Consider the following 26,090-nt stretch of genomic DNA (forward strand, 5'->3'; position numbering starts at 1 on the left):
GAATGACCTTGCAAATGTTCAGTGTTTTCATCAAGATCCCTGTTTGCAGGTCCAACAGTTGACACAGGTCCCCTCTGTTCCTCAGCACACCCTCTGCACTGGCCTTCTTCCTTCTGAATTCCCATCCCTTGGCACACCCCCAAGTTTCTGCTTCTGTGGGCAGACAGATGGGTATTTTCAGAGCCTCCATTTTTCTCCCCTTTTGTACCAATCACAGCTGTGAGGAGGAGTGGTCTCTCTGGAACCCAATGTCACACTTGGCTGACAGCTACTCTTTGAAGCATATTTCTGAAAGCTCACCCCAACAACTCCCACTGAAGCACTCAGCAGCTGAAGTTGGCTTGGCACAAAGAGCAAGGCTCTCCTTAAAGTGATGAGTGGAGTATTGGCTTAGGGTCAGGAAAACCAGGCCACATCCCTGACACAGAGAACCCTACAAAGCAACTCCATGTTCAAGGCCGTAGAGATGAGTGAGGAAAGAAAGGGTTGCTCAGAGAATGGCAAGACTGCTGCCTAGTCTTTAGATCCCAGCACTGATGATCTTCGACTAAGAAACTCTGGAATCTTCCTTTTAATGTCTGACTTGATGGGTGGTGACAAATACTTCCTTGTTAGTTAATGACATCTGATTTTCCTTATGATGGAGCTCAGAGAGCACAGGAAAACATGAGACAGTCAGCAGAAAAGGTAGCTTGTAGGTCTGGCTATTGTACGGGAATCCTTCACACTGTAGTCCCCGACTTGTTCACAGGTGAGACTGATATCATCCCTGCTACTTCTCAGCAGTCTTTGTCTTCCTGCTGCATTCATGAGGACGGAGAGAAGGGAAGGTGACAAGATGCTGGGAGTTTAGTTGTTGAGATAAATTAGGGGAAGTAAAACTAGACATTCATATCCGTGTCAGGCAGAGAAGTCTCTGAAAGCCTATTGGTTGCAATGCCCAGGAGTTGTATAAGTAACTACAAAACTACCCAAATGACCTTAAAAGAACGCCAGTGTAGCAGATTATACCTTGGGGGAAACATGTTATCTCTGATTTAAGATTTCAAAAACCTCATAAAACAACTTTAGAGCAAGACAAAAAGATAACATTATAATTTTTACTAAGAATTTTGATGGAATTTGTTTTTCTACACAGAATGCAAAACATTAACTTTTAAACAATAACAGTAAATTATTCTCCACTCTATACGATTTAAATGTACACAATAATTCATGAACAGGTTTAAGTGTGAAAATAAAGGCATCACATTTTCTATAAATAGCAAAGAATACAGTGTTAGGAAATCACTAAACTATCAGTATTTCATATAAAAAGAAGCAAAATGGACCAATGAATAGTCCTGATTTTCTTTTATAAGCATGTATTAAAAAAAGAAATCAAACTTAGGTCTATAACTTTATGCTGCAAATTGCAGCAAAATTCTTGTATCAAAGTCTACTGAGCTATCGATGTTGTTATATGTTTGCCAAAATTTTCTATAGAACAGATGGAAAGCATAAACGGTTTACACTCATGTCAAAATTACCACACTTTTTCTAACAAAAATATTACAATTGATTTCATATTCAGCCAGATAAACCGCTTTCCCACAGAAAAACAAAGTTTTCCTAGTGCTCAGCAATATCTTTCTAGTTCCTAATGCATCCTTAAAGTACAAAATATTGGGGCAATGAAATCAGGCTAGAGGGAAAGTTAAGGATGGAAAAAAAGTCAAAAGTAGCAGCAGCAGCAACAAACAAACAAACAAAAACAAGACGCACCTCTTGAACACACCATCCGCATTCTGGACCCAGCTGGAGGCACTTGGCACAGGAGACCACATTTGCAGAGCCACATCTATTGTGTTCTGAAATTCAAGTTAAGATGAACCATTAGGCTTTATTTTTTTAAGATGGAAAGTGAACACAATTCAAATTGCAGTTAGAAATAGATAGTATCAAATAATGTACAGTTTCTTTGGGAAGCATCAACCTGCTCGTTGCCATTAATGGGCACCTGGACAGCTAGCATTTAATTTCTAAGAGTGAGAGAAAGGAGGAGGACGGAAATGTGACCTTAGCTGGATCTGAGGATTAAGCTTCACTGTAGGTTGTGCTGCACTGCAAGGGGACCCTTTAAAGTTTCTGTTCATTGAAGTCATAGTTCATAATCTCCAAGCCACGCAGGTGCTCTTCCTTCTGACAGTTTTCATGTGAAAATGAGCATATCAACAGGTGAAGCCAGGCTGAGTCACAGTGAGGGGAATTTCTGAGAAGTCTTCATGGACATTTAAAGTAGTTCCAGTAGAAGCAGATTATATTAAAATTGTTTTGTATAATACAGATCTAAATGATGTGGCATGATTCACTATATTAGACACAGAATGGTTCAATTGAGTAAGCCCTTTTAGTTAATTCAATGTGGTTTTTTTAGACTGGATCACATGAAAAACATTGATTCCTATGCTGAGTTGTTTCTGAATAGATAGTTGTATCTGGAAATTGCCTTTATTCCTCCATGTACGCAGTTCTTGATTATAACAAGGTTTGTTATGGTAAATATAGACACATAGACTCTTAATGCAGAATGAGCATGTATCAGTTTTTCTTGTGTTTAGTGGTCCTATAATTTATCCTTTAAACTGAGATGGCCTACAGGTACTGAAAATCATTTACCACCACTATACATGCACATAGTGAATGAGGTATATACTGGTCACTTATAGTTCAGATGGGAGAGAATATGCAGGTTATATAACACAGGAGATTTCACCAAATTGGTATGGAAATGTGGTGAGGATGGTTCTCTACTTTAGAGCAATGGAAAGAGGTGGGGTTGTAGCTCTTAAAGTACTGCTCTATACTGTGTCATACAGTACGCTATTTGCTGTCTTGGTTCACATATTTTAATTTGTATTTCTCTCCTTAAAAGTGCATTCAGCATTGAAGTATGTATTCTTATAGACATAATTACATGTCATTGTGAGAATTTACAGGGATAGAGTCTATCAAATTCATGTCGCAATTTTTCTTCTCTCTTTCAACTTTCCTAAACATTTTGGAATCCAGGGTGAAACAGCTCTGACTTGCATATGTCATAGCACAGGTGTTGAAGTGGGCAGAGTGGGGGTGTCAACTACAGTAGAGAGGTACTAACTATAGCGGAGTGTCAGGCTATGTGCACCCACCCTAGGCAGGTTCTGCATTAAACCTAGCATTCTCTTCCCTAACACCCTCTATCATATATATATATATATATATATATATATATATATATATATATATATATATATATCTCCAAGAGTTCTTCACTGATCTTCCTAGATATAGTCTAGAATTCCAGAATTAAAAATAACTTCTGTTTTGGGCTCCCTTCACTACCAGTTTGGCCATCTAAATATGGAGACTCCCTAGTCCAAATCATCCATCTGGCTTTGTCTGGAAAAAAAAAACCTGCTTCAGTAATTCTTAAAATATTCAGAAGACAGAGTAACCTTTCAGTTTTATTTCCAGAAAGAAAACCAAAATGGGTCTGAAAATCAGGCACACTGGCAAACTTTTGTGGGGTATTCTGCATCCTCAATCAAGTGGCTACAGTGGGGCCTTTACAGTGTAACTGTGCCTGAGGTTCCTCCACTCTGAGTCTGTAGCCCTTTTAAAGAGGCTTCTCTGTAGCTGTCCCCTTTTGCCTTCTTGCTCTCTGTCACATAAAGGCAGAGGTCCCTCACCGGACATGCAATGTCTGCTCTTTTATGGTGGGTTTTATAGCCTCTAGAGTTGTGATTAACAAATTTCTTATAAATTACTTAAAATCAGATATACTGTTACAGCAACAAGACATAAGATTCAGAGGTGATTTGACCTTTACTGGTACTGACTTTGACCTTACTAGAACACGGAGTTACATGTATTTCAGTCTACATTTGAATGGGCCTCTGACTTATGCTGCCAGTTAAGAACCGTGGAAGAACAGAAGCAGAGCCTAGAGCTCTTGTACTTATTGCTAACGTCTGTCTAATTCTGACCTAAGTTCCTCCATATCTGAGCTTTTGTTAGGCTCCTACTTCCTTCCACAGCACACAGGAAACACAGCAAATTTACAAACAAAAATTTCTGTCCCTTTCTATCTTGCCTAGAACTCTATATAGCCAAAGCTATACAGAGCAGCTTGAAGTAGCAGCCATCTTCCTGCACATATGCCAGACAACCCAAATGAGGGGTCATGAAGAGCTGCAGAAGTTTTCTCTGTATTCTCTTATTTTAAAAATTTGCAGGGCCAACCTCTGTTCTCCAACTCAGACACCTGAAAGATGATAGTTAAGATGGGTAGGGACCTTGGTCCTGTAGATGCATCATAGATCCCAGGGCTGACATTGCTCATAGCCTACAAAACTACAGACAAAGATTGAGCCAAGACATGGATCTAGAGGAGGCAGGCCTGATGGTTCTGTAGTCCTGGGGAAGGTAGGGAACTGAACTCCATGGAAAGAGTATCAAACGTTATTTTGGTATGATGCCATGGTTATACTTGCTTTGACAGAATTTTATGAGATTGTTCTTTAATCTCATAAAAATATGCAAGTTAGAAAAGTGTCTAACATTTAAATAACATTAATTATGGCATTTCTTGTCACTAAGTGGACTGTTAGCCAGCAATTCTGTCTGTCTCTCTGTCTCTTTGTTCTCTGTCTCTATCTCTGCCTCTCTGCCTCTCTGTCTCTCTGTCTCTCTGTCTCTCTGTCTCTCTGTCTCTGTCTCTGTCTCTGTCTCTCTCTCTCTCTCTCTCTGTCTCTCTCTCTCTCTCTGTCTCTCTCACTCTCTGACACACACACACACACATACAAAGAGAGAGCTCAATGCACAAGTGTTGTTTAGGACTCTGGCATTTGTCGTCAGCCTCTGGATATGTTTGGCTCTTTGGCTCTCTCATTCCTAATACAAGAACGAGGTGGTTTCCTAACAGCCCAGGGCTCTGCCCTGACACCTCATTAGAGTGTGGGCTAGTGGAGTTCTTCCCTCTTCTATGAGTACAGTGTCTGCTTCTTCAGCTTTTTGTCCAGTGTTCTTGCTTTATACACACTATTCTTTATAATCTAGTCTTACATTCTTAGGAAAGATAGTTTTGTATTGATCATAATGAGTACGCTTATGTACATGGTGAAAACATTTAAAGCCATATGACTCCAAATACATCTTTTGTGCCTTTTTAGTCCCCTGAAATCTGTGTTATTTCTCTGTGAAACAAATCAGTAAAGGATTTAATGGCTTGTTGTCTTTCTAAATAATTTTATGCCTTGACCTATGAGCAAATTTTTACATTATGTTATGAGACTGGAAGGAGCAGATAGGTTGGGGCAGAATTGCTAAATGGTTACTGGGAAAAACACTAGACTTTCACAGAGCTGCCACTGACAAGCATGTGCCTTAAAACCTATATAACTTCATTTTCTCCCTCTAGTGAGTATCTAACCCATAGCCACCTGCTTCTGCAATGATGATCTAAAGTAAAGTAGGTGAGCAGAGTAAGCACATGGTAGAGGACTTGTAATAATATAATTGACATCACTAATTATATGTGCTCATGTACATATAATTTTTTTATATGTAGGTTTGTTTTTGTGTTTAGTTCTATGTTCCCATATAGGATAATGGTATGTGTTTATATCTGTAGTAAATATACTTTGCTGTCTGCCCTTAACATGTCAGTCTCTTGAGTCATAAGACAAAAATGTAAACTGTAGCTAATATAGAAATATAGGTGAGCAAAAGTTAATGTTCTCAGACTAGTTGTTTAAAATGATTATTAAAAACAAGGGAATTAAAGAAACATGTGCCAATCTACTCCTGTGAGTAAAAGCTGGGCCCAACAGAGGTCCAAAATCCAGAAGCTCTCTGAGAACACATTCATTTTATTCATGTTTTCACTGTGATACATATGAAGTGATAAATATAAATGCTCCCATAGGGAATAAGAAGCACCCACCACCTGCAGAGGGCAGACAGATCAGCTACCACGTGTTCATGATGCTCAGCTAAGTCTGCTTTGTTTAGATGCCATCACTTACTCATTATTTTGAGACGATCTAGTCAGTAGAAGTGAGGAAACTCAAACAGATGAGAATTACCCAAAACAAAATCAAACAAGCATACCCCAACATACCTCCCAAACAATCAATCAAACAAACATAATAGATGTTTGGGTGTTTAGACTGAGAGTTTTTTTCAAATTAAATGATCAGGCCAAACGAAGGCTAGATTTCCAGTGTTATTTTCTTACTATAAAGACTGTACAATGAAAATTATATGTAATTTAAATGATACCTGTTGTTATTTTTTGACTCATAGAACAAATAGGATTGACAGGCATTGATGATTTGATATTTAGAAGCACTTATTCCAGATTCTTTTATTACTAGACAGCATGATTTATAAGAAAGTACATTTTCCAGGCACTGTCCCTTTCCCTTTTTCAATTTATTGTACAAGTCAAATTATGCTTGGATAATTGTATAAACCCTTAGATGGAAGTAAAGTCAACACTGTATTTTGATAACAGTCAAATCAGACACACAGAGTCTGTAATTTCTTAAGGGTAACTCCAGGGTCAATACTCATATATTCTATGAATGTGTGCCATGTTCTTGTTACAGTTACTCTCGAGATTCTGAATCTGATTACTAAGGCTTTTTTAATACAAGGATTCAATGTATCCTTCTATTTGATGCATAGACAGGAACAAGGAAAAACACTAATGCCTCAATCATTAGAATCATCTAGTTACTCCAAGGTTTGAGCTACTGTTTCCTAAATGTCCCTATAAAACTCATGGCTAGGGAGGGAGTAACTTCTCTGAAAACTGGGCATGAGAAATGAAAGTCAAAGAGTAGTAGGGATCTGAAAATCAACAAGACAGAGAAGACAGGAGAAGGCAAGAACACCTTTTGAAAGAGGATTTGCGAAGAGAAACTCTGAAGGCTAAGATGAGCAAGACAGTTGCTGAGACCACAACTCAAAACAAAGGCCATGAGAAAATAGCACGGCTCTTCCACTTTTTTCTCTTCCTATGGGTCCATGCATGAACTTCATAGGTATAACATTCAAATAGTGTAAGCTACAATTTTTCCTTTACTCTTTTCTTTAGTATGTAGACTATAGGAAACAATTCTACCCTTGAAAACAATGAGGAAGCAGATAAAATAACTACAATATATCTATATCAAAGCTTTAACTATTAAGTTAATACTTATAGACAAAATACAACTTTGTTATATCAATTTATAAGTAGTTAAAAATTTACTCATGAGGGCAGCCGGGACAGGATCCCCTCAATCTCCTTCTACACCTAGGAGTGAGGGCAGTGGATCCTCAGGCTGCTCTGCCCCTTTCCTGTAAGCTGAGAGCCTGCCTTCAGAGAGTGCTCTAACCCAGGGACTAGGGGGAGATCCACCATTTTCTCTCCGATGACTTTGTAAGGTGGAACCAGTCTGGAGGCATAGGTCTCACAAGTGGCAGGACAGATGGGACAGGATCCACTCTACCTCTATCTACACCTAGGAGTGATAGCAGTGGATCTGCAGCCCTCTCTGCCCCTTCCCTGCAAGCAGAGACCTTGCCTTCAGGGAGTGCTTTAACCCAGGGATTTGGTTAGATCCGCCATTTTCTCTCTGGTGACTTTCTAAGGCAAGATCAGCCAGGAGGCACAGGCCTCAAAAGTGGAAGGGCAGCCTGGTCAGGATCCTTTCTACCTCAGACCAAACCTAGGAAGGACAACAGATCCACAGCCCTCTCTGCACCTTTCCCACAAGTAGAGATCCTGTCTCGAGGGTGTACTCTGAACCCATGACTCAGGACTGACAATTGATTCACAGCCATCTGCACCCGGGTTTAACCAGAAAAGAGCTGATCTCCCAGTAGTGTTGACACAGCTTACAGACCAACAGAAGGAAAAAGCTCTAGTCAGAGATAGCAAGAACATCTAACACCAGAGACCAACAGATGGCAAAGGCAAATGCAAGAATCCTATCAACAGAAACCAAGACTACTTGGCTTTATCAGACCCTAGTACTCCCACCACAGCAAGTCCTGGATATCCCAAAACACCAAAAAGCAAGATTTATATCTAAAATCATATCTCACAATGGTGCTGGAGAAATTTAAGAAGGGCCTGGTCTACAGAGTGAGTTCCAGGACAGCCAGGGCTATACAGAAAAACTCTGTCTTGAAAAACCAAAAAAACCAAAAAACAAAAAACAAAAAACAAAAACAAACAAACAAACAAAACAAAACAAAACAAAAACCAATAACTCCCTTAAAGAAATACAGGAGAACAGACCTGAAAGCACAAACAAACAGGTGAAGGAATTGAACAAAACCATCCAGAACCTAAAAATGGAAGTAGAAACACTTAAGAAATCACAAAGAAAAACCACTCTGGGGTTAGAAATCTTAGGAAAGAAGTCAGGAAACATAGATGCAAGCATCACCAACAGAATACATGAGAAAGAAGAGAGAATCTCAGATGCAGAAGATATCATAGAAAACATTGACACAACAGTCAAAGAAAATGCAAATTGCAAAAAGTTCCTAACCCAAAACATGCAGGAAATCCAGGACACAATGAGAAGACCAAACCTAAGGATAATAAGTATAGAAGAGAGTGAAGACCTCCAAATTAAAGGGTCAGTGAATATATTCAACAAAATTATAGAAGTTCCCTTAACCTAAAGAAAGAGATACCCATGAACATGCAAGAAGCCTATAGAACTCCAAATAAACTGGACCAAAAAAGAAATTCCTCCTGCCACATAATAGTCAACACACCAAATGCACAAAACAAAGAAAGAATTTTAAAAGCAGTAAGGGAAAAAAGGCAAGTAACATATAAAGGCAGACCTATCAGAATTACACCAGACTTCTCACCAGAAACAATGAAAGCTAGAAGATCCTAGGCAGATGTCATACAGACCCTAAGAGAACACAAATGCCAACCCAGACTACTATACCCAGCAAAACTGTCAATCACCATAGATGGAGGAACCAAAGTATTCCATGACAAAACCAAATTTACACAGTATATTTCCACAAATCCAGCCCTTCAAAGGATAATAAATGGAAAACTTCAACACAAGGAGGGAAACATCCTAGAAAAAGCAAAAAAGTAATTTTCCAACAAAACTAAAAGAAGATAACCACATGAACAGAATTCCAACTGTAACAACAAAAATAACAGGAAGCAACAATTACCTTTCCTTAATATCTATTAATATCAATGGACTCAATGCCCCAATAAAACAACATAGACTATCAGACTGGGTACATAAACAGGATCCAACATTTTGTTTCATAAAGGAAACCCACCTCAGTGTCAAAGACAGACACTACCTCAGAATAAAAGACTGGAAAACTACTTTCCAAGCCAATGGTCCCAAGAAAAAGGCTGGAGTAGCCATTCTAATATCGAGTAAAATCAACTTTCAGCCTAAAGTGATCAAAAAAGATAAGGAGGGCCAATTCAGATTCATCAAAGGTATGATCTACCAAGATAAACTCCCAATTCTGAACCTCTATGCTCCAAATCAAAGGGTATCTACATTCATAAAAGAAACTTTGCTATAGCTCAAAGCACACATTGCATCGCAATAATAGTGGGAGATTTAAATACCATACTCTCTGCAATGGACAGGTCATGGAAACAGAAACTAAACAAAGACACAGTGAGACTAACAGAAGTTATGAAACAGATGGATTTAACAGATATCTATAGAACTTTTTATCCTAAAACTAAAGGATATACCTTCTTTTCAGCACCTCATGGTACCTTCTCCAAAATTGACCATATAATTGGTCACAAATCAAGCCTCAACAGATACAAGAAGATTGAAATAATTCCTTTTATCCTATCAGATCACCATGGACTAAGGCTGTTCCTCAATAACAACACAAACAATAGAATGCCCACATACACATGGAAGCTTAACACCAATCTACTCAATGATAACTTGGTCAAGGAAGAAATAAAGAAACTAGAGACTTTCTAGAGTTTAATGAAAATGAAGCCACAATATACCCAAACTTATGGGACACAATGAAACCAGTCCTAAGAGGAAAACTAATAGCTTTAAGTGCCTTCAAAAAGAAACTGGAGAGAGCATACACCAGCAATTTGACAGCACATCTGAAAGCTCTAGAACAAAAAGAACCAAATTCACCCAAGAAGAATCAAAGGCGGGAAATAATCAAACTCAGGGCTGAAATCAACCAAATATAAATAAAAAGAACTATACAAAAAAATCAACCAAACCAGAAGCTGGTTCTTTTGACAAAATCAACAAAGTAGATAAACCCTTAGCCAGACTAACTAGAGGGCACAGACAAATTATCCTAATTAACAAGATTAGAAATGAAAAGGGAGACATAACAACAGACACTGAGGAAATCCAAAAAATCATGAGATCCTACTACAAAAGCCTATACTCAGCAAAAATTGAAAGCCTGGATGAAATGGACAATTTTCTAGACAGATACCATGTACCAAAGTTAAATCAAGATCAGATCAACGATCTAAGCATTCCCATATCTGCTAATGAAATAGAAACAGTCATTAACAGTCTCCCAACCAAAAAAAAAGCCCAGGGTTAGTGCAGAGTATTATCAAATCTTCAAAGGAGACCTAATATCAATACTTCTCAAACAATTCCACAAAATAGAAACAGAAGGTACTCTACCCAATTCGTTCTATGAAGCCACAATTACTCTTTTACCTAAACCACACAAAGACCTAACAAAGAAAGAAAACTTCAGACCAATTTCCCTTATGAATATCGATGCAAAAATACTCAATAAAATTCTTGCAAACTGAATCAAAGAACACATCAAAAACAATCATCCACCATGATCAAGTAGGCTTCATCCCAGGAATGCAGGGATGGTTCAATATATGGAAATCCATCAATGTAATTCACTACATAAACAAACTCAAGGACAAAAACCATATGATCATCTCACTAGCCCTCCATTGAACTGAGTACAGGGTCCCCAATGAAGAAGTTAGAGAAAGGACTGAAGGATCTGAAGCCCCTTAGGATGAACAACAATATGAACTAACTAGTACCCTCAGAGCTCCCAGGGTCTCAACCACGAACCAAGGAGTACACATGATGGGACTGATTGCTCTGGCAGCATGTGTATAGTAGAGGATGGCCAAGTAGGCCAACAATGGGAGGAGAGGCCCTTGGCCCTGTGAAGGTTCTGTGACCCAGTATAGGGGAATGCCAGGGCCAATAAGTGGAAGAGGGTGGGGTGGCGAACAGTGGGATGGGGGAGGGAATAGGGTTTTGTTCTTGTTGCTGTTTTGTGTCTTTTTTTTTTTTTTTTTTTTTGGAGGGGAAACTGGGAAAGGAGAAATCATTTGACATATAAATAAAGAAAATATGTAATAAAGAAAAAAATTAAATAATTTAAATTTAAAATAATTAAAAATTGAAGACATTAAATAAGAAAGGAAGCTTGGCATTCCTTTCTTATTTAAGTTAAATATAGCATTAAAATAAATGTAAATAGGTATATAAGCTCAATAAGAATGATAAATTGTTAGTAAATCTAATTAAGAAATAAAGATGAAATTAAATTTAATTTCTAATTAAAGGAGAAATAGTCTACAATACTTTGATCTGAACAGTTACATGGTAAGAAGTGCTTTGTGTTTATTCAGACTTTCAAGGAACTCATTATACCTGTGTCATGCAAACTCTTACATAGATTTGCAGTAGGCCTACAAGATACTTCGTTGACCTGAGTCATTCTACCCTTACTATAGCAAATCAAATCAGACTGCATTTGCTAAGAGCCACTGTGTCCTGACCAACAAAAGAATGCACATTCTTGAACAAGAAGATGTTACTGTGGCGATTACAAGTCTCCATAAACACTGTTACATTATATTCAGTAGGGGTGAGATTATGTCAATCAAGTTGAAATACAGTTTCCCTAACAGACAAGCTTATTTCCTTAGAATATGTTGCTAAAAGTGGATTTGCTAGTTGAATTAGCTTTATGTCACTGTGACAAAATACTTCAGAGAAATAACTTACAGATTTGTTTTGTCTTATGATATCAGCATTTCCACCTATGATCATTTGGCTTCATTGTTTTAAGGCCTATGAGAATGTTTATTATGGCATGCAGATGAGACATAAGCATGTCTCATTTCATATTGGTCCAGGGCAAAGAGAAAGAGACAGGGTCCAAATATATTTGTAAAGGCATGTCTTCAAAGACTAACTTCATTCAATTAGGCTTCACCCCTTTATTAAATGTTCTATCACCTCCAATAGCACTGGAGAATGGATCAGACATTTAACATACTGTGCTCTTGCAAACATTCAAGTTTCAAATTGTAACATTGTGTTAAGGTGAGAAAAATTGTTTAGATTTGTAATATATATCTACTCCCATAAAATTAATAAGAAAAAATGAGATTCACTTAGATTTAAGTGAGCCAAGCTTCCTTTCTTACTTAATGTCTTCAATTTTTAATTAAAATTGTATTACATTTATTTAAATGTGTGTATATATGTGTGTATGTGTGTGTGTGTGTGTGTGTAGGCATGCATGCTACAGCTCATAAAAGGAGGTCAAGGGACAATTTGTTGGAGTCAGTTATTTCCATAATATGAGAACCAGGAATAAAACTTTGGTCATCATCAGCAGGCACCTTTACATTATCAGCAGGCTATTTTGCTGGCCTAGTGTTCTCAGTGTAATAGCCTGTGAGCTATCTGCTTTTACCCTCCCAGTGCCAGTACTAGTATGCTAGAACACCTTTTGATAAGCTTACTATTTCTAACCATCTTTATCTTTAGATTTTGGTGTGATTTTCTTATCCATACTAATATGCCAATCACCCTATTTTATAATTAAACACTAACGAAGGACAATCCAACCGGATATAGCTATCTCCTGGGAGGCTCTGACAGTATCTGAGTAATACAGAAGTAGTGGCTCACAGCCATCCATTGAACTGAGTACAGGGTCCCCAAAGGAGTAGGAACTAGAGAAAGAACTGAAGGAGTTGAAAGGGTTGGTTTTTTGTTTTTGTTTTTGTTGATTTTTTTTGGAGGGAAAACTGGAAAAGGACATGTAAATAAAGAAAATATCTAATAAAAATAAGTGGGAAAAAAATCTAAAAACATTGAACAAAATGTACTCGTATATGTGTACTTTACTCCTAAGTTAAGGAGTCAGAAGCTACTAGTCTCTAACATCATATAGTAAGTAGTGTCAGCTAGCAGATTCCTCTTTATCCTTTATTGTTTAATCTGTTTCAAACTTGTAAAGAATTCAGATCAAAGCAATGAAGATCAGTATGTCTATGGGAAAAGCAATCTTGTAGGTTCAACTGCTTCTTTTCTGGTGTGTGCATGTGTAGATGTTTGTGTATGTATGTGCACATATGTTTGTGTGTGCATGCATGTGTACATGTAGAAAATCACACACCATTGTGAATTTAGTGAGATTAAAAATCACATGGTATATACTCACTGATAAGTGGATATTAGCCCAGAAGCTCAGAATACCCAAGATACAATTCACAGACCAAATGAAGCTCAAGAAAAAGGAAGACCAAAGTTTGGATACTTTGGTCCTTCTTAGAATGGGGAACAAAATACCCTTGGGAGAGATACAGAGACAAAGTGTGGAGCAGAGACTGAAGGAAAGACCATCCAGAGACTGCCCCACCTGGGGATCCATCCATATACAGTCACCAAACCCAGACACTATTGTGGATGCCAACAAGTGCTTGCTGACAGGAGCCTGATAGCTGTCTCTTGAGAGGTTCTGCCAGTGCCTGACAAATAAGAGGTGGATGCTCTCCGCCAACTATTGGACTGAGCACAAGGTCCCCAATGGAGTAGGAACTAGAGAAAGGACTGAAGGAGTTGAAGGGGTTTACAGCCCCATAGGAGGAACAACAATATGAACCAACCAGTACTCCCAGAGCTCCCGGGGACTAAAGACTCAACCAAAGAATACACATGGAGGGACCCATGGCTCCAGCTGTATATGTAGCAGAGGATGGCCTTGTTGCACATCAATGGGAGGAGAGGCCCTTGGTCCTAAGAAGGCTTGATTCCCCAGTGTAGGATAATACCAGGACAGGGAAGCAGGCGTGGGTGGGTTGGTGAGCAGGGGGAGAGGGATAGGATAGGGGGGTTTCGGAGGGAAACCAGGAAAAGGGATAACATTTCAAATTAAATAAAGAAAATATCTAATAAAAAAATAAAATAAAATGTCCATCAGAATCATCCAGATTTAGCAACAAACTGTTAGAGTTTTGCCTGAACAATGTTAGTCTTATTGTCAATTCTGAGACTCACATCTTTCTTGCTGGGCTTCAAGTGAAACCAGTTCATTGTGGTAATTATAATAAAAGTGATAACTATCACTAGACAGACCACCTGGACCCATCGAAGGCTGTTTTAAAAGAGTGTTTCTGTGGAAAATAGACTTTAAAAATTTTAGAGGTGTCCTTTGAAGAACCTATACAGGATCCCTTAAAATGAATGTAATTACTTATTTTGAAAGCTATAAATTACATTTTTGTAATAAAACTTATGCATTTTAGTAGGTTATACTTGGTCATTTTATTTACTAACTTCAATAAAAAAGCTAAAGCCATGTCAACACTGACTATTTTTAAAGTTTAAATACCATCTAATTTTCATTGCTGTAGTTAATTGATATTGTCTTCCTGAGTCCCTTTAGTAGAGGACTAATTGTCATGTTATTTTTGTGGTTTTTGATCGTTCAGTATTTTTCACAAAGTAGAAATTCAAAAGGGATTTTGAGAGTGTACTAATGCAACAGAAATGCCTACAAAAATAAAAATGTGTAGATAGCTTCTATTTAAACAAGAAAAAAGAAAGTCACACACCATTGTGAATTTAGTGAGAGTAAAAAAATCACATCCTTTTCACATTTGCCCTCTTGGTTAGCTTTTTCAGATTAGGAATTCTGAAGCAGTTTTAGAAGAAGAGTAGGTAATATGATAATGCTTAATTATTAGTAGTAGATGAAGAGAGACTGAAGAAATGAGGCCACCATGAGAAGAAATACAGAGATTTTTAACATTGGTTTATTGAGAAATGTGGTTGGGAAGGGTACATCAGTAGATCCCAGAGCACAAATGGCATCACAATCTTGTCCCACCTTGAGGCAAGGCCTAACTTCAAGCTTAAAGTTTGTAGGAAAGCCAGTATAGGATGGAGTTGGGTTGTAATGGCTTGACCTTTACCATTGATATGTGGCTGTTTGGAATGAGAGCAATTCTGGGAAAGGGAACAAATTCAAACAACAGAGTTCAACAGCAGAAGGCATGGTAACTGACCGTCTTATGAAAGAAGTTTAGGTGTATTGCCACAAACATCTGCAGTGGTCTACCCCAAATGGTGATAAACTATTGGCCTGCCTGTTTCTCTTAAATTACTAAACCCAGGATTTTTAAACCAGCATTGACAGGAACTGTAATGTCACAATTACAAGCTTCTCTTGCAGTGATGATGGTTGTATGAATCACTCTAATGACAGAGAGTTATCACAAAGTTGCTTAATGGGTCTTCTGTGAAAAGTTCTCAAAAAGGTGTTTTCTTTACTTTGCCTCTCCCGTCTCTTATTTCCTGGCATTTCCTATCATCATCTTCAGGCCAGAGAGAACTTGTCACAGAAAAGTCAATGATAAAGATTCAGAGAAGACCCACGCCTTTCTGAGTCTGTCTGTATGTAACACTCAAGAGCTGCATCTGAGGCTGAGGATACACATATCCTGATCATAATTAACCAACTGCTTTTAGAAACCTGCACACTAAAATACTGACACAGATATTAACTAACAAACTTTTATCTGAGAGTTTTAAAAAAATTGGTGAGAGACAAAAAATTCAAGTACATGGTTTTAAAAGAACTGTGTGATACCTTCTCTCACAAGCATGAAGTAAACTTACCACACTGAAAAGAAAGACTGCCCCACACCCCCCACACTGTGTGACACCTTCTCTCACAAGCATGAAGTAAACTTACCACGCTGAACAGACTGCCCCACACCCCCCACACACATTTTGTTTGTTTGCTTTCCCTTGGAAAAGATGACTAGACTCTTTAAACATATTTTATTTTTGTTTAAAAGATTAATTTAATTAATTTGTTATTATTATTTATCATTATTTCATGTGTGTGTATGTGTATATGCCTGTACCAGTCATGATAAGCATAATTTTGTATATGTCATGAGCATAACTTTGCAGAGTTGATTCTCTCCTTCTACATTTACATATGTTCCAGAGATCCAACTCAGGTTGCAGCAAATGTTCTTACTCTCTGAGCTCTCTCATGTGCCTATAATGTATTTTCTTTATATCCCTAGTACTTGGGTCATGCTCAGTAAGTGTGTAATGAATAAACATAATTCTATGTAAAGCTTAATTTGGAAATTTAATTCCTGGGATTTATAATAGCTCTTGAATGCTTACTTTTTAAAATAGTCTTCATTTACCAAACATTTATTTTAAAAGGCAACATGTTTGCTTCTCGATCCACATCTGCATGAGCATGTGACTCTCCAAATTCATGTAAACAAATATACCCTAGTGACATTATTTATTTTGAAAATACAACTTTTATTTTGAGAGTCTTTTGACAATACAATTTTTTTTTGAAAATTAAATGTTTCAAAAGAATTCTCATAATAACATGAGATGATACAGAACTAAATGGCACATTTTAATCTTAATCTCATAAGATGCAAAACCACTATATCTATTTTTATTCTTTGATTGCTCAGATCAAAGCCAAAATTCCATTCAGAAAGTGTTCCTTTTTTATATTGGAATAAGCCCTATGTGGAACTTCATTATGAATATCAAGAAAAATTGCTCCTTTAAGCCAGATGGGGCTTGGGGGATGAGGGGCCTTTAGTATATGTTATTTTGTGTTTCAAGGACAAGATTCATCCTTCCCATTATCCAGCCAGCAAATAGTTCCTGCAGTTATATTAGAAAAGCAAAATGGGAAAAGGCCATTTTAACTTTGGGCAGGTTCTGGAATGTTCTAATAACACTGCACATTCTAGTCATTAGTCCTAGTTATTGGTCTAATCACTTGGTTGGATTGGGACAATCCAAAATGAGTCTGTTACACTGGGTTAGGATGGCATAAATTTGAATGCCAGTTTACAAGAAGAACCAGTATATAGCTACAAGTAACCTTCATTTGTGTTGAAACTCATGGTCCCTAGAGGCCTCACCAGAGAGGATCATAGCAGAAGTTTTCATTATAATGTATTTTTATACATAATAACTAGTATAACTAGTATGAAAGGCTATGACTAGTAGGTCCTTTGGGTGCTTTATTTATTTATGCTTTATCTTCAGGCACTTTTTACATTTAACAGGGCACTAGTATAATTAATTACAATTACAGTTATATCATTGATATAAACTAGAACTCCCCAGGAAGACCAAAGGACAAGACCAGCCTCAATCAGTGGTTCTCAACCTGTAAGTCACAACCATTGAAAAACACAGATTTCTGATGGTCTTAGGACCTAAGACACCATTCAGCAACAAAATTAGAGCTATGAAGTAGCAATGAAAATAATTTTATGCTTGTGGGTCACCACAACATGAGGAGCTGTATCAAAGGTTTGCAGCATTAGGAAAGTTGAGAACCACCAGCCCTGAATGTTTCAGTAGTGAGCATTGAGAAGAACAAAGCAATTAGATAGTAGTTTGAACATATGGGAGCCTCTGCTCTCCCAGCTGTCAATGATGAAGGACTCTGTCCTCACAGGCTAACTTGGACATGGATTGAAGGCTAGGTTAGTGCTAAAATTGAATTGAAAGAAGGTTATGCTTAGATCACATTTTACGTACACCCTGATATATATCATTTGATGTGTAAAGCAGATGAACACACAACATGAGTATTTGCTTGCCTGATGATTGCTGTTTCTATCCCTAGGTCATGATATTCTTGGGCAGGCCAAGTTGTTATAAAGGATCCAATTTGGTTTTGCAACAGGTTGTTCATCTGACATGTCAGTTTGTCTTCAGACACTCACCTACTAGGAAAGTGAGACAAACTTAAGAAGAAAGGTGGAGTCAAGATCACTCATCTCCCAGCACAGCTTTCTACTAAAGCCTCAGGCTTCAAAAGCCATCAACAGCTCAGGACTCAAAGAAGGTTCCAGAGGCCACTCTGAGGTAAATTCTGGTTAAGGCTGCATTTGTCTAACTTGGAAAGGCAATGTTAGTCATGTGCTTTGTGTCTTGTTTTAACTGGAACTTTTCCATACATTCCAACTATCCTGTTTATGAGGCACACTCCCTTTCTATAAAAGCCAAATATTCACCAGCTTTCCACCCTACATGTTTTGAACTTAACATACTGGATCGAGTGGGTTCCAGGGGTTTCTTTCTATTTTCCTTTTCAATTCTTGGCAGGTAGGAATTTCCTGTTCTCCTACTTAGAAAAAAAAAAAAAAACAGCAACAACAGTAAACCCAAAACACACTGTTTCTCATGCCAGAAAAATACCTTGGTTAAAGAGGCAAAAGAAAAATGCCCTCTGGTAAGAGAAATGCTTTGTCTGCATCAAATCTTCCAATCCAAGAGCCATATTGCAGGTGTGTACTTGATTAAAACCGCAAGGCAACACCTGCATTGTAAGGAATTCAGCTTGCTTTTAACTGTAAGAAATTCAGCTTGCTTTTCGGTAAGCCTGTGTGTCTGTGTGTATGAGTGACTTCTACCTGCATGGTTTGTAAAAGGTTTCTTGTTCACCACACCAAGCACCTCACTCAAGTCAGAAGGCCAGTGAACTTCTGTATATTCTATCTCTGCCTTCCATCTTGCCACTGGTGTAATGAGATTAAAGACATGCATTATTAACCTGGTTTTGTGTGAATTAATAGGATAGGAACTCAAGCCTTTATGCTTATGCACAACAAGCCATGTCCCACTTCTCAGTCCAGAAATTTGGTTTTAAATAAAATAAACAAGAAAATGAATAAAAACCTATGTGGATGAGGTCTAGTTAGAAATGGTTTTCTTCACACTGCATTTCAAAAGTCTGGATCCTGCCACTCGAAAAGTCAAATCTATATTCACCTTCAGATACAATTATGGAAAACTAAAACAATAAAAATTCATCTTGCAATTACCCCATGTTGGGCTCTATACTGAGTCTCACTGATGGTATAAAAATCCTTTGAGGGTGGCACTGCTGTCCTGTTTTTTTGGATGGTGAACTAAAGTCTAGAGAAGCTAATTCTCAACCCAAAGTCATCCAGCTAGTCTGCCTGGGAACAGGCATGGTAGGCCCTTGTGACTACAGAGCATTTCCCTGCTAAGACTGCCCTCTGCCCCATGCAGTTGAAAGCAACAGAAAGACAATTCCCGAAAAACTCCTGGGTATTGGAGTTATTAAGGTTAGCCTTTAAGTGAAAAGTCAGTAACCCCAGACACGCTAAGACACAGCTTAAGTACAAGCACTCAGTCAGCAGTTTTCCTATCATCCACCTTAAAGTCAGCTCATCCTTCTACTCTAAAAGTGAGGATGTTACATTCCCCAGATGGTGTTTAGTATTCTCAATGCCAAAGAACCCCCTACATGCTTTGGCACTTTGCAAGACTCATTTTCTTTCTATGCTCAGGATAACTATGAGTTTTAGCTTAAAAGTCCTGCCTGAGCCTCTTGATGAGACACAAATCAGGTCTGCTGGCTAGTGCTCAGTTTAAGGGAGGCAGGATCCTCTTTTCAGCTGTTTCCCTGACCTTTTGCCAGGAGATGCTCTGAGCTGCTTACTAATTAGGAAAAAGCATAAAGTGCTCTTCACAGTGGCCTGTCACTTGCTAACTCCCGGTTCTGCCCTGGCAGACAAGTCTGGACCAGGGAAGAGGGCAGGTTGGTCCTTGGTCACTACTTGGCTGTTACTAAACTCAACTGAGATTCTGCTTGCTGGTGGACTAGGGGTGCTACTCCCCAAATCACAGGCCTTGCTTGTCCTCTGAGTTGCAAACAACAACAACCAAAGAACTTTTTAAAAGCAGAATATGAATTAATGGGACATGAGTGGTGAGGATCATACATAAAATCTTAGCATATGGGGCTGTTTTAAGATACAATTTATAACAGGCAAGATTTATTTTAATGATCAACAAAATCCCCATGCTCTAGCTATAACACCTGCACTTAATGTTGAATGATCATTTATTATTTCCTGTTTTAACATTACTGAATGGCATCACCAGCCCATACAGAAAATAGGAGGGGTCTGCATGTAGACACAGTACTGACTCCACAGGTCTGCATGTAGACACAGTGCTGTCTCCACGGGTCTGCATGTAGACACAGTGCTGTCTCCACGGGTCTGCATGTAGACACAGTACTGTCTCCACGGGTCTGTCAGAATCTGTACACTCACTCTAAATGTTATATCAATAAAATTTACAGTTAATATTGTAAATTAGAATATTATTTGTTAAAAGAGCAACCAGTGTAGAATAAAACATACTTTTTTCTCCAGACAATATACAGAAAACATTAAATTGCATGATATGCCTTTTAAAAAGTGAACTAATGACACTTTATATATGTTTCTGGCTTCATCTTCTTAGTGGTCAACTTAGGTTGTTTAAGCCTACAAAGTATTTGGTTAATTTGCATAGTTTCTTCAATTTAGATTGAAAGGTAAGTGATTCTAATGCCTTTCATATCAATTGAGCTCAGTTGGTTATAGTTCTAATGCTATGAAGAGACACCATGATCAATAAATTTCTATAGCATTTAATTGGGAGCTTACTTACAGTTTTAGAGGGTTAGCCTGTGATCAGCCTGGCATAAGCTTTTGAAACCTCAAAGCCCACCCCTAGTGATATACCTCCTTCGAGAATACCACACCAACTCCAACAAGGCCTTACCTCTTAACCCCTCCCAAACACTTCCACTAACTGGGGACCACCCATTCCAACTTATGAGACTTTAGAACCATTTTCATTCAAATTCAATCTGTAAAGGAGAATAGACAGATTAGTGATATCTGTCTAGGATTTTCTTAACAGTTAATGTTACTACTATTCCTAATATACTAGTGCAGTTAGAACTCCATGATAGTAATGTATTTTATATCCTATTCTATATATTAAATTATTTCCTACCCTCAACACCAAGGCTAGTTCTAGATTCACACATGTCTAGTATAAAGTTTATTTTATAAATATAAAATGTCATATAAAAGGAAATCCTGAATTACAGTCAGATGAATGTAACTGAAATATATTTTGCACAATGAACATGTAGATAAGTGCTCTTCTGTAATATCTCAGTTGCCTTAAAAGTCAGTATTTGTCTAATTTTAATGGGCATAATATGAAATATATATGCCATCACAATAGAGTTGGTGTAATACTAACTCATGAGCTGTTGTCCTTTGTAACTCTTCCTCTGTATTCCTTACATGTCTCCAAATAGTTAAGCTACTTTCTTCTCACTATAGTTCAGCTTTACCCACAACTCATTCTTCCCTGGAAATGTTTTCCTACAGGTTTTGATATTCTCCTTGCTCTACCTGGATTCTTGCAGGATTCTGTCCTGACCCAACCTCTCAGCACTTCTCATCAATCCTTCTTAATGGATAGTCCTGACATTCTAGACTATACCAGGTCCCACTGACATATTACAGAAATAGTTTCTAAATTTGATAATACTTTCATCTTCTTACTGGAGTACCCCCATACCTCACTCTGCCACCATGGGCAGAAACATTAGGACTTGCTGAAAATGCTGACTGTGATAGAGTGGGAACCCTCTTAGGTTATAATGGCATTGCACTGTGAACACGCAATGTTTCTTAGACTCCAAAAAAACAAAGTGAGGGGCAAATTCAAGACAAGCCAGAAGATGGGACAGTTAGTCTCCTCTGACTTCCACAAACATGCACATATATAAATATGTACACACATATATAAAGGCATCAGACACATTTTTCCAGCTTCACTTCCTGATACAGTGTGATCATATTACTACTCCCATGAACAAAATCTTGCAAAAATCAAAATAAACAAACCCACAAATCCTGTATAATTTCTCACCTCCTGAGAAGCAGTAATATGTTATTAAGGGTATTTAACTGAGTGACTTGCTGGTAGCAAGATGTATTGTATACTATTTTGAAGGAGGCTGGCACATCCAAGTGCTAACAGTGTTGGTGGGCCTTTTCTGATAGCTACCTCACAGGCTCTTTTGTTGAAAACATAATGCCCTTATGACCTAGTTTGTCATCTTCCCATGTTCCCACCTTTTAACACTGTCACATTCAGTATTAGACTTTCATATTTACATTTTGGAAGCACCCACATATTGAGACTATTAAACAACGTTTAAAAAAAAAGCCTATTGCTGACTCTGTAGCATCTTGTCTCACATCTCTTCTGATGCCTGAAGTCTGCTCAGTATTCCTTCTGCTGTCTTGTCTCAGCCTGTGCAAACAAGCCAGTCCTTCAGCCTCACTTCACTCATGTCTCACCAAAAGACCTCTGCTCTTCACTTCAGGCATAGTTAGTCCCTTTACTACTGACTCCTTCTATAATTTGTATTCTAATTATTGCACTCTGCAGAGCTATTTATCTGCATTTTATTTGCTACTTGTATTTTGTATGCAAATATTTACATATTATGTCTGGGTCTATAGCTTAGATATTACACAAGCAGATACATTTATCAAGAAACAAAGTTGTCAATGAAGGAGACACTATTAGTCCCGTTGGGAAAATGTCCTTTGGTACCTTCACTGGCAAAGCATTGTTAGTTTGTATCTCAGACAATAAATTTTGTCACCAGGAGTTAAGAGTAGTCCAGGCATACAAGGAAATCCCATCTACCACTTGGGAGGAGATAAGCTAAAATAAGCCTCTAATACCTGAGCAAAAACAGGTTTCCTCAGGCCTCTTTGCTCCCTACTGCAGACTTCAAAATCAAGTTCTGAACACCTGTTCCCTTCCCCATAGAATTAAGTACAGAACAATTTTACTTGAGCTCCTAAGGACTAATGCTTTTCATTGATTTTACCAATCACTATAAGATGGTCTCCCTCACTCTAATCACCATAAAACTCTGTAGAACCTCTGTTCACCTTTCATCTCCTTTATACCACTGGTAAATCCCACTCAGTTCTTGGTGTAGTACAGAGGAGTTGCCTGTATCCCAGTCTCTTCCCAAAGCACCCTTTGTCTTCTAGTCCGTGCAGAGCAGTAGCTTTCATGAGAACTGTGCTCCTACTGTTGACTTATGAACGGTGATGATTGTTCTTCCCATAGCCCTCATTGCTGGGTTTGAAAGATGAACAGGGGCCTTCCTCATTGCCATTTGCCGAGTTCTCCCTAATTGCATTGACCCTTCCTAACAAAAGCCTTTCAGTAGTGAGTTGTCAGGCACGTAGTGCTTATTTACTGACCCCACTCCCCAGGTAAATTCTCATCTCATCTCTAGAAAGTTGTGACTGCTTTATTATGAGCAGAGGACCAGGCTCTCCAACATTCCTTCCATCTTATATACACAGACCATCTCTACAATGCCTGCATATTCAGGCTCCTTGTTCTTTTCTCCAATTATTTCTGTCACTGCACTAATTTTGCCACTCGTGGTGGCTCATAGCTTCAGAGCTCATTAGTAGACAGTGCAACCTGCTAGGATTTTGATGCACACATCTTTCTCTGAGCACACTCTCCTTCCTTTTAGCACTGAGTGTAAGTTTTTGATGGTGACAATAAGCCACCACCTGTTCTTGAACCCTATTACTGAGTCTCTCACATTGCTTGCTAAGTCCTGTTCCCTGTCCTTCAGCGAATCATCTACAAAGCTGACTTTCTCACTGCCTCCAGAGTCTTGTTCAAATGACACCTTTTTTAACAACCATGGGCCCGGAGAGTACTCTCAAAATTGTAATTTTCAACTGCCTCCCCTCTCTATGTTTTCACAATTGCACATATCTTTTATATTAGATAATTACTTAAAATTACTTACATGTTCATTACAAGGAGTGCAGTCCTGAGTGAATGTGTGCTGTTGATATGGACACAGTCATGCCAAGGACCAAAGCCAAGGGAAGCAGGGAAGCAGATTTTACCACAGGGTGTTCCCCACTAAGCCACCTGTTTTTTCTCTCCCCAATGAGAAACCTTTCCACAGTGAGGTATACAAGAGGCAAGCTGGGAATAACTGGGAGCTTCCCCAGGAGGCATGTTTTGAAGATACCCATGAGTCTACAATCAAAATCCTATCTTTGCACTTTGCACAGGCAACAGGGTCCTATATTACTCATGCTATGGTGGTGCCCAAAACTCCCAGGTAGGGTATGTGTGACAGAGACATGGTTATATAATACCTAGAAAGTTCCTTAAGAAATCGTGGCAACTGCTGATGCTCAGAGAGTGTAATTGTTTACAGGATATGCAGAAAACCACCATAGCTTATTCCCCTTGAATGTTTATGGCCTGAATTCTGTTTCCCTACAGAGACTTCACCTACCAAGATTGGCTAAGCCTGGCTCCTTGTTCAGCTCTATGCAATAATCCTACCACCCTTTAAACAGTATATAAAGTAACATGTGGAGCTTCCACTGTTATTGTTTTTTCACTAGATAGACCAGCTCACTCGATCTCAGATTTTTTTGTGTCTGTCTCTATCCTTTCTTCCTTCATTTCTTCACCACCCCAGGTAGGTGAATCCTTGCAGAACACAGCAGCTTCTGTGAATTGTTTATTCTTTTCTCTCCTACCAAGATAATAACCCACAAGGAAAAGGATGATGATGATGATATGTGTGTGTGTGTGTGTGTGTGTGTGAGAGAGAGAGAGAGAGAGAGAGAGAGAGAGAGAGAGAGAGAGAGAGAGAGAGAGCGCACAGAGCACTGTGTGGTTTTGCATACGTGGGGGTACATGTGTGCAGGCAAGAGATTGATGCTAGGTGTCTTCCTCTGTCACTGTCCACCTTGATTTTGAGGTAGTCTTTCAGAGCTTAGACCTTACCATTATAGCAATTGGTTAACAAGACTTTCCCCAGGATCAGCCTATTTTTGTCCTCCCACCACTGAGGCTACAGACTTGTGCCACCATATGTGGCTTTTATACTGAGGAATGGAACTGGTGCTTGCACTTTACTCACTGAGCCATTTTTCTATATGTACATGTATATATACTGTTTTCTTGTCATATGAATGTAATCTCTGATGGGACAAATACTTTTGTTCATTCTGTTCTCTGCCATCTCCTCAGCATTTAGAGAAAGACCAGGGCATGCTCTAAACAGTATGTATTTGTGAAGTGAGAGAATGGATGGGCATCTTTTTCATTGATCAAAATGCCCTGTTTGTATTCTCTCTCACCCTCCCCCACATCTGAACTCAGCATGCCCATGTTGGAGGAACTTAGCTTGGATATATCTCTTCTATTATGTCTCTTCTGTACTACTTTCCAGCTGACACATGCTAATATTTTGCTCTATGAGACATTCTGAATTTGGGCTTATTGATATCCTAAGTCTACTCATTAGTTAATCCTCGTGTTTCTCATTTTACACACATAGTTCACAGTTTAAACACAGTGCAAGCAGACTGTGCTCTTGGGGTACAGCATGCACAGTCTGGATGGATGGATAGCACTTTCTGATGATTCAGTTCACGACAGTGGGGATATACTGTGTCCAGGTGTACTGAGAAATAAACATCCTTAAAATCATCTCTTAGCCAGGGATCCACACTCTAACACTCTACTGAGGAAAGAAAAAACTAAATCTTAGTATATATAAAGACATTGGGGATTTGTCTTCCATTACAACACAATTGGCCTGTACCCTGTATAAAGCTGTGAGGGACTGAGCCAAAGGACTCTTCTGCAGCTCATTGCAGTGTGCACTCCCTCAAATCCTCAAGAACAGTTACTCTGTATGCAGGTAATTTCTATGGTATCCAGGCCTAGGTCCCACGGACCCCTTAGTTAAACGATGTTTTCTGGTCAGCTCTAATTGAGTTTTGTGAATCTGATCAAATGATAACTGTAAGG

At 38.5% G+C, this 26,090-nt stretch overlaps 1 protein-coding gene across 2 annotated transcripts in view; it reads right to left on the reverse strand.

The window, feature by feature from the left end:
• Positions 1 to 26,090, reverse strand: part of Itgb8 (integrin subunit beta 8) — an 84,067-nt gene that overhangs the window by 45,407 nt on the left and 12,570 nt on the right. For both annotated transcript variants that reach the window (XM_031357696.1, XM_031357695.1), the window contains exon 2: positions 1,765 to 1,850. In XM_031357696.1, the coding sequence (XP_031213556.1) occupies positions 1,765 to 1,850 (86 nt within the window). The remainder of the gene's footprint in view (positions 1 to 1,764; positions 1,851 to 26,090) is intronic.

The sequence above is a fragment of the Mastomys coucha genome, unplaced genomic scaffold, assembly GCF_008632895.1.
Source record: "Mastomys coucha isolate ucsf_1 unplaced genomic scaffold, UCSF_Mcou_1 pScaffold6, whole genome shotgun sequence".
Taxonomy (NCBI): Eukaryota; Metazoa; Chordata; class Mammalia; order Rodentia; family Muridae; genus Mastomys; species Mastomys coucha.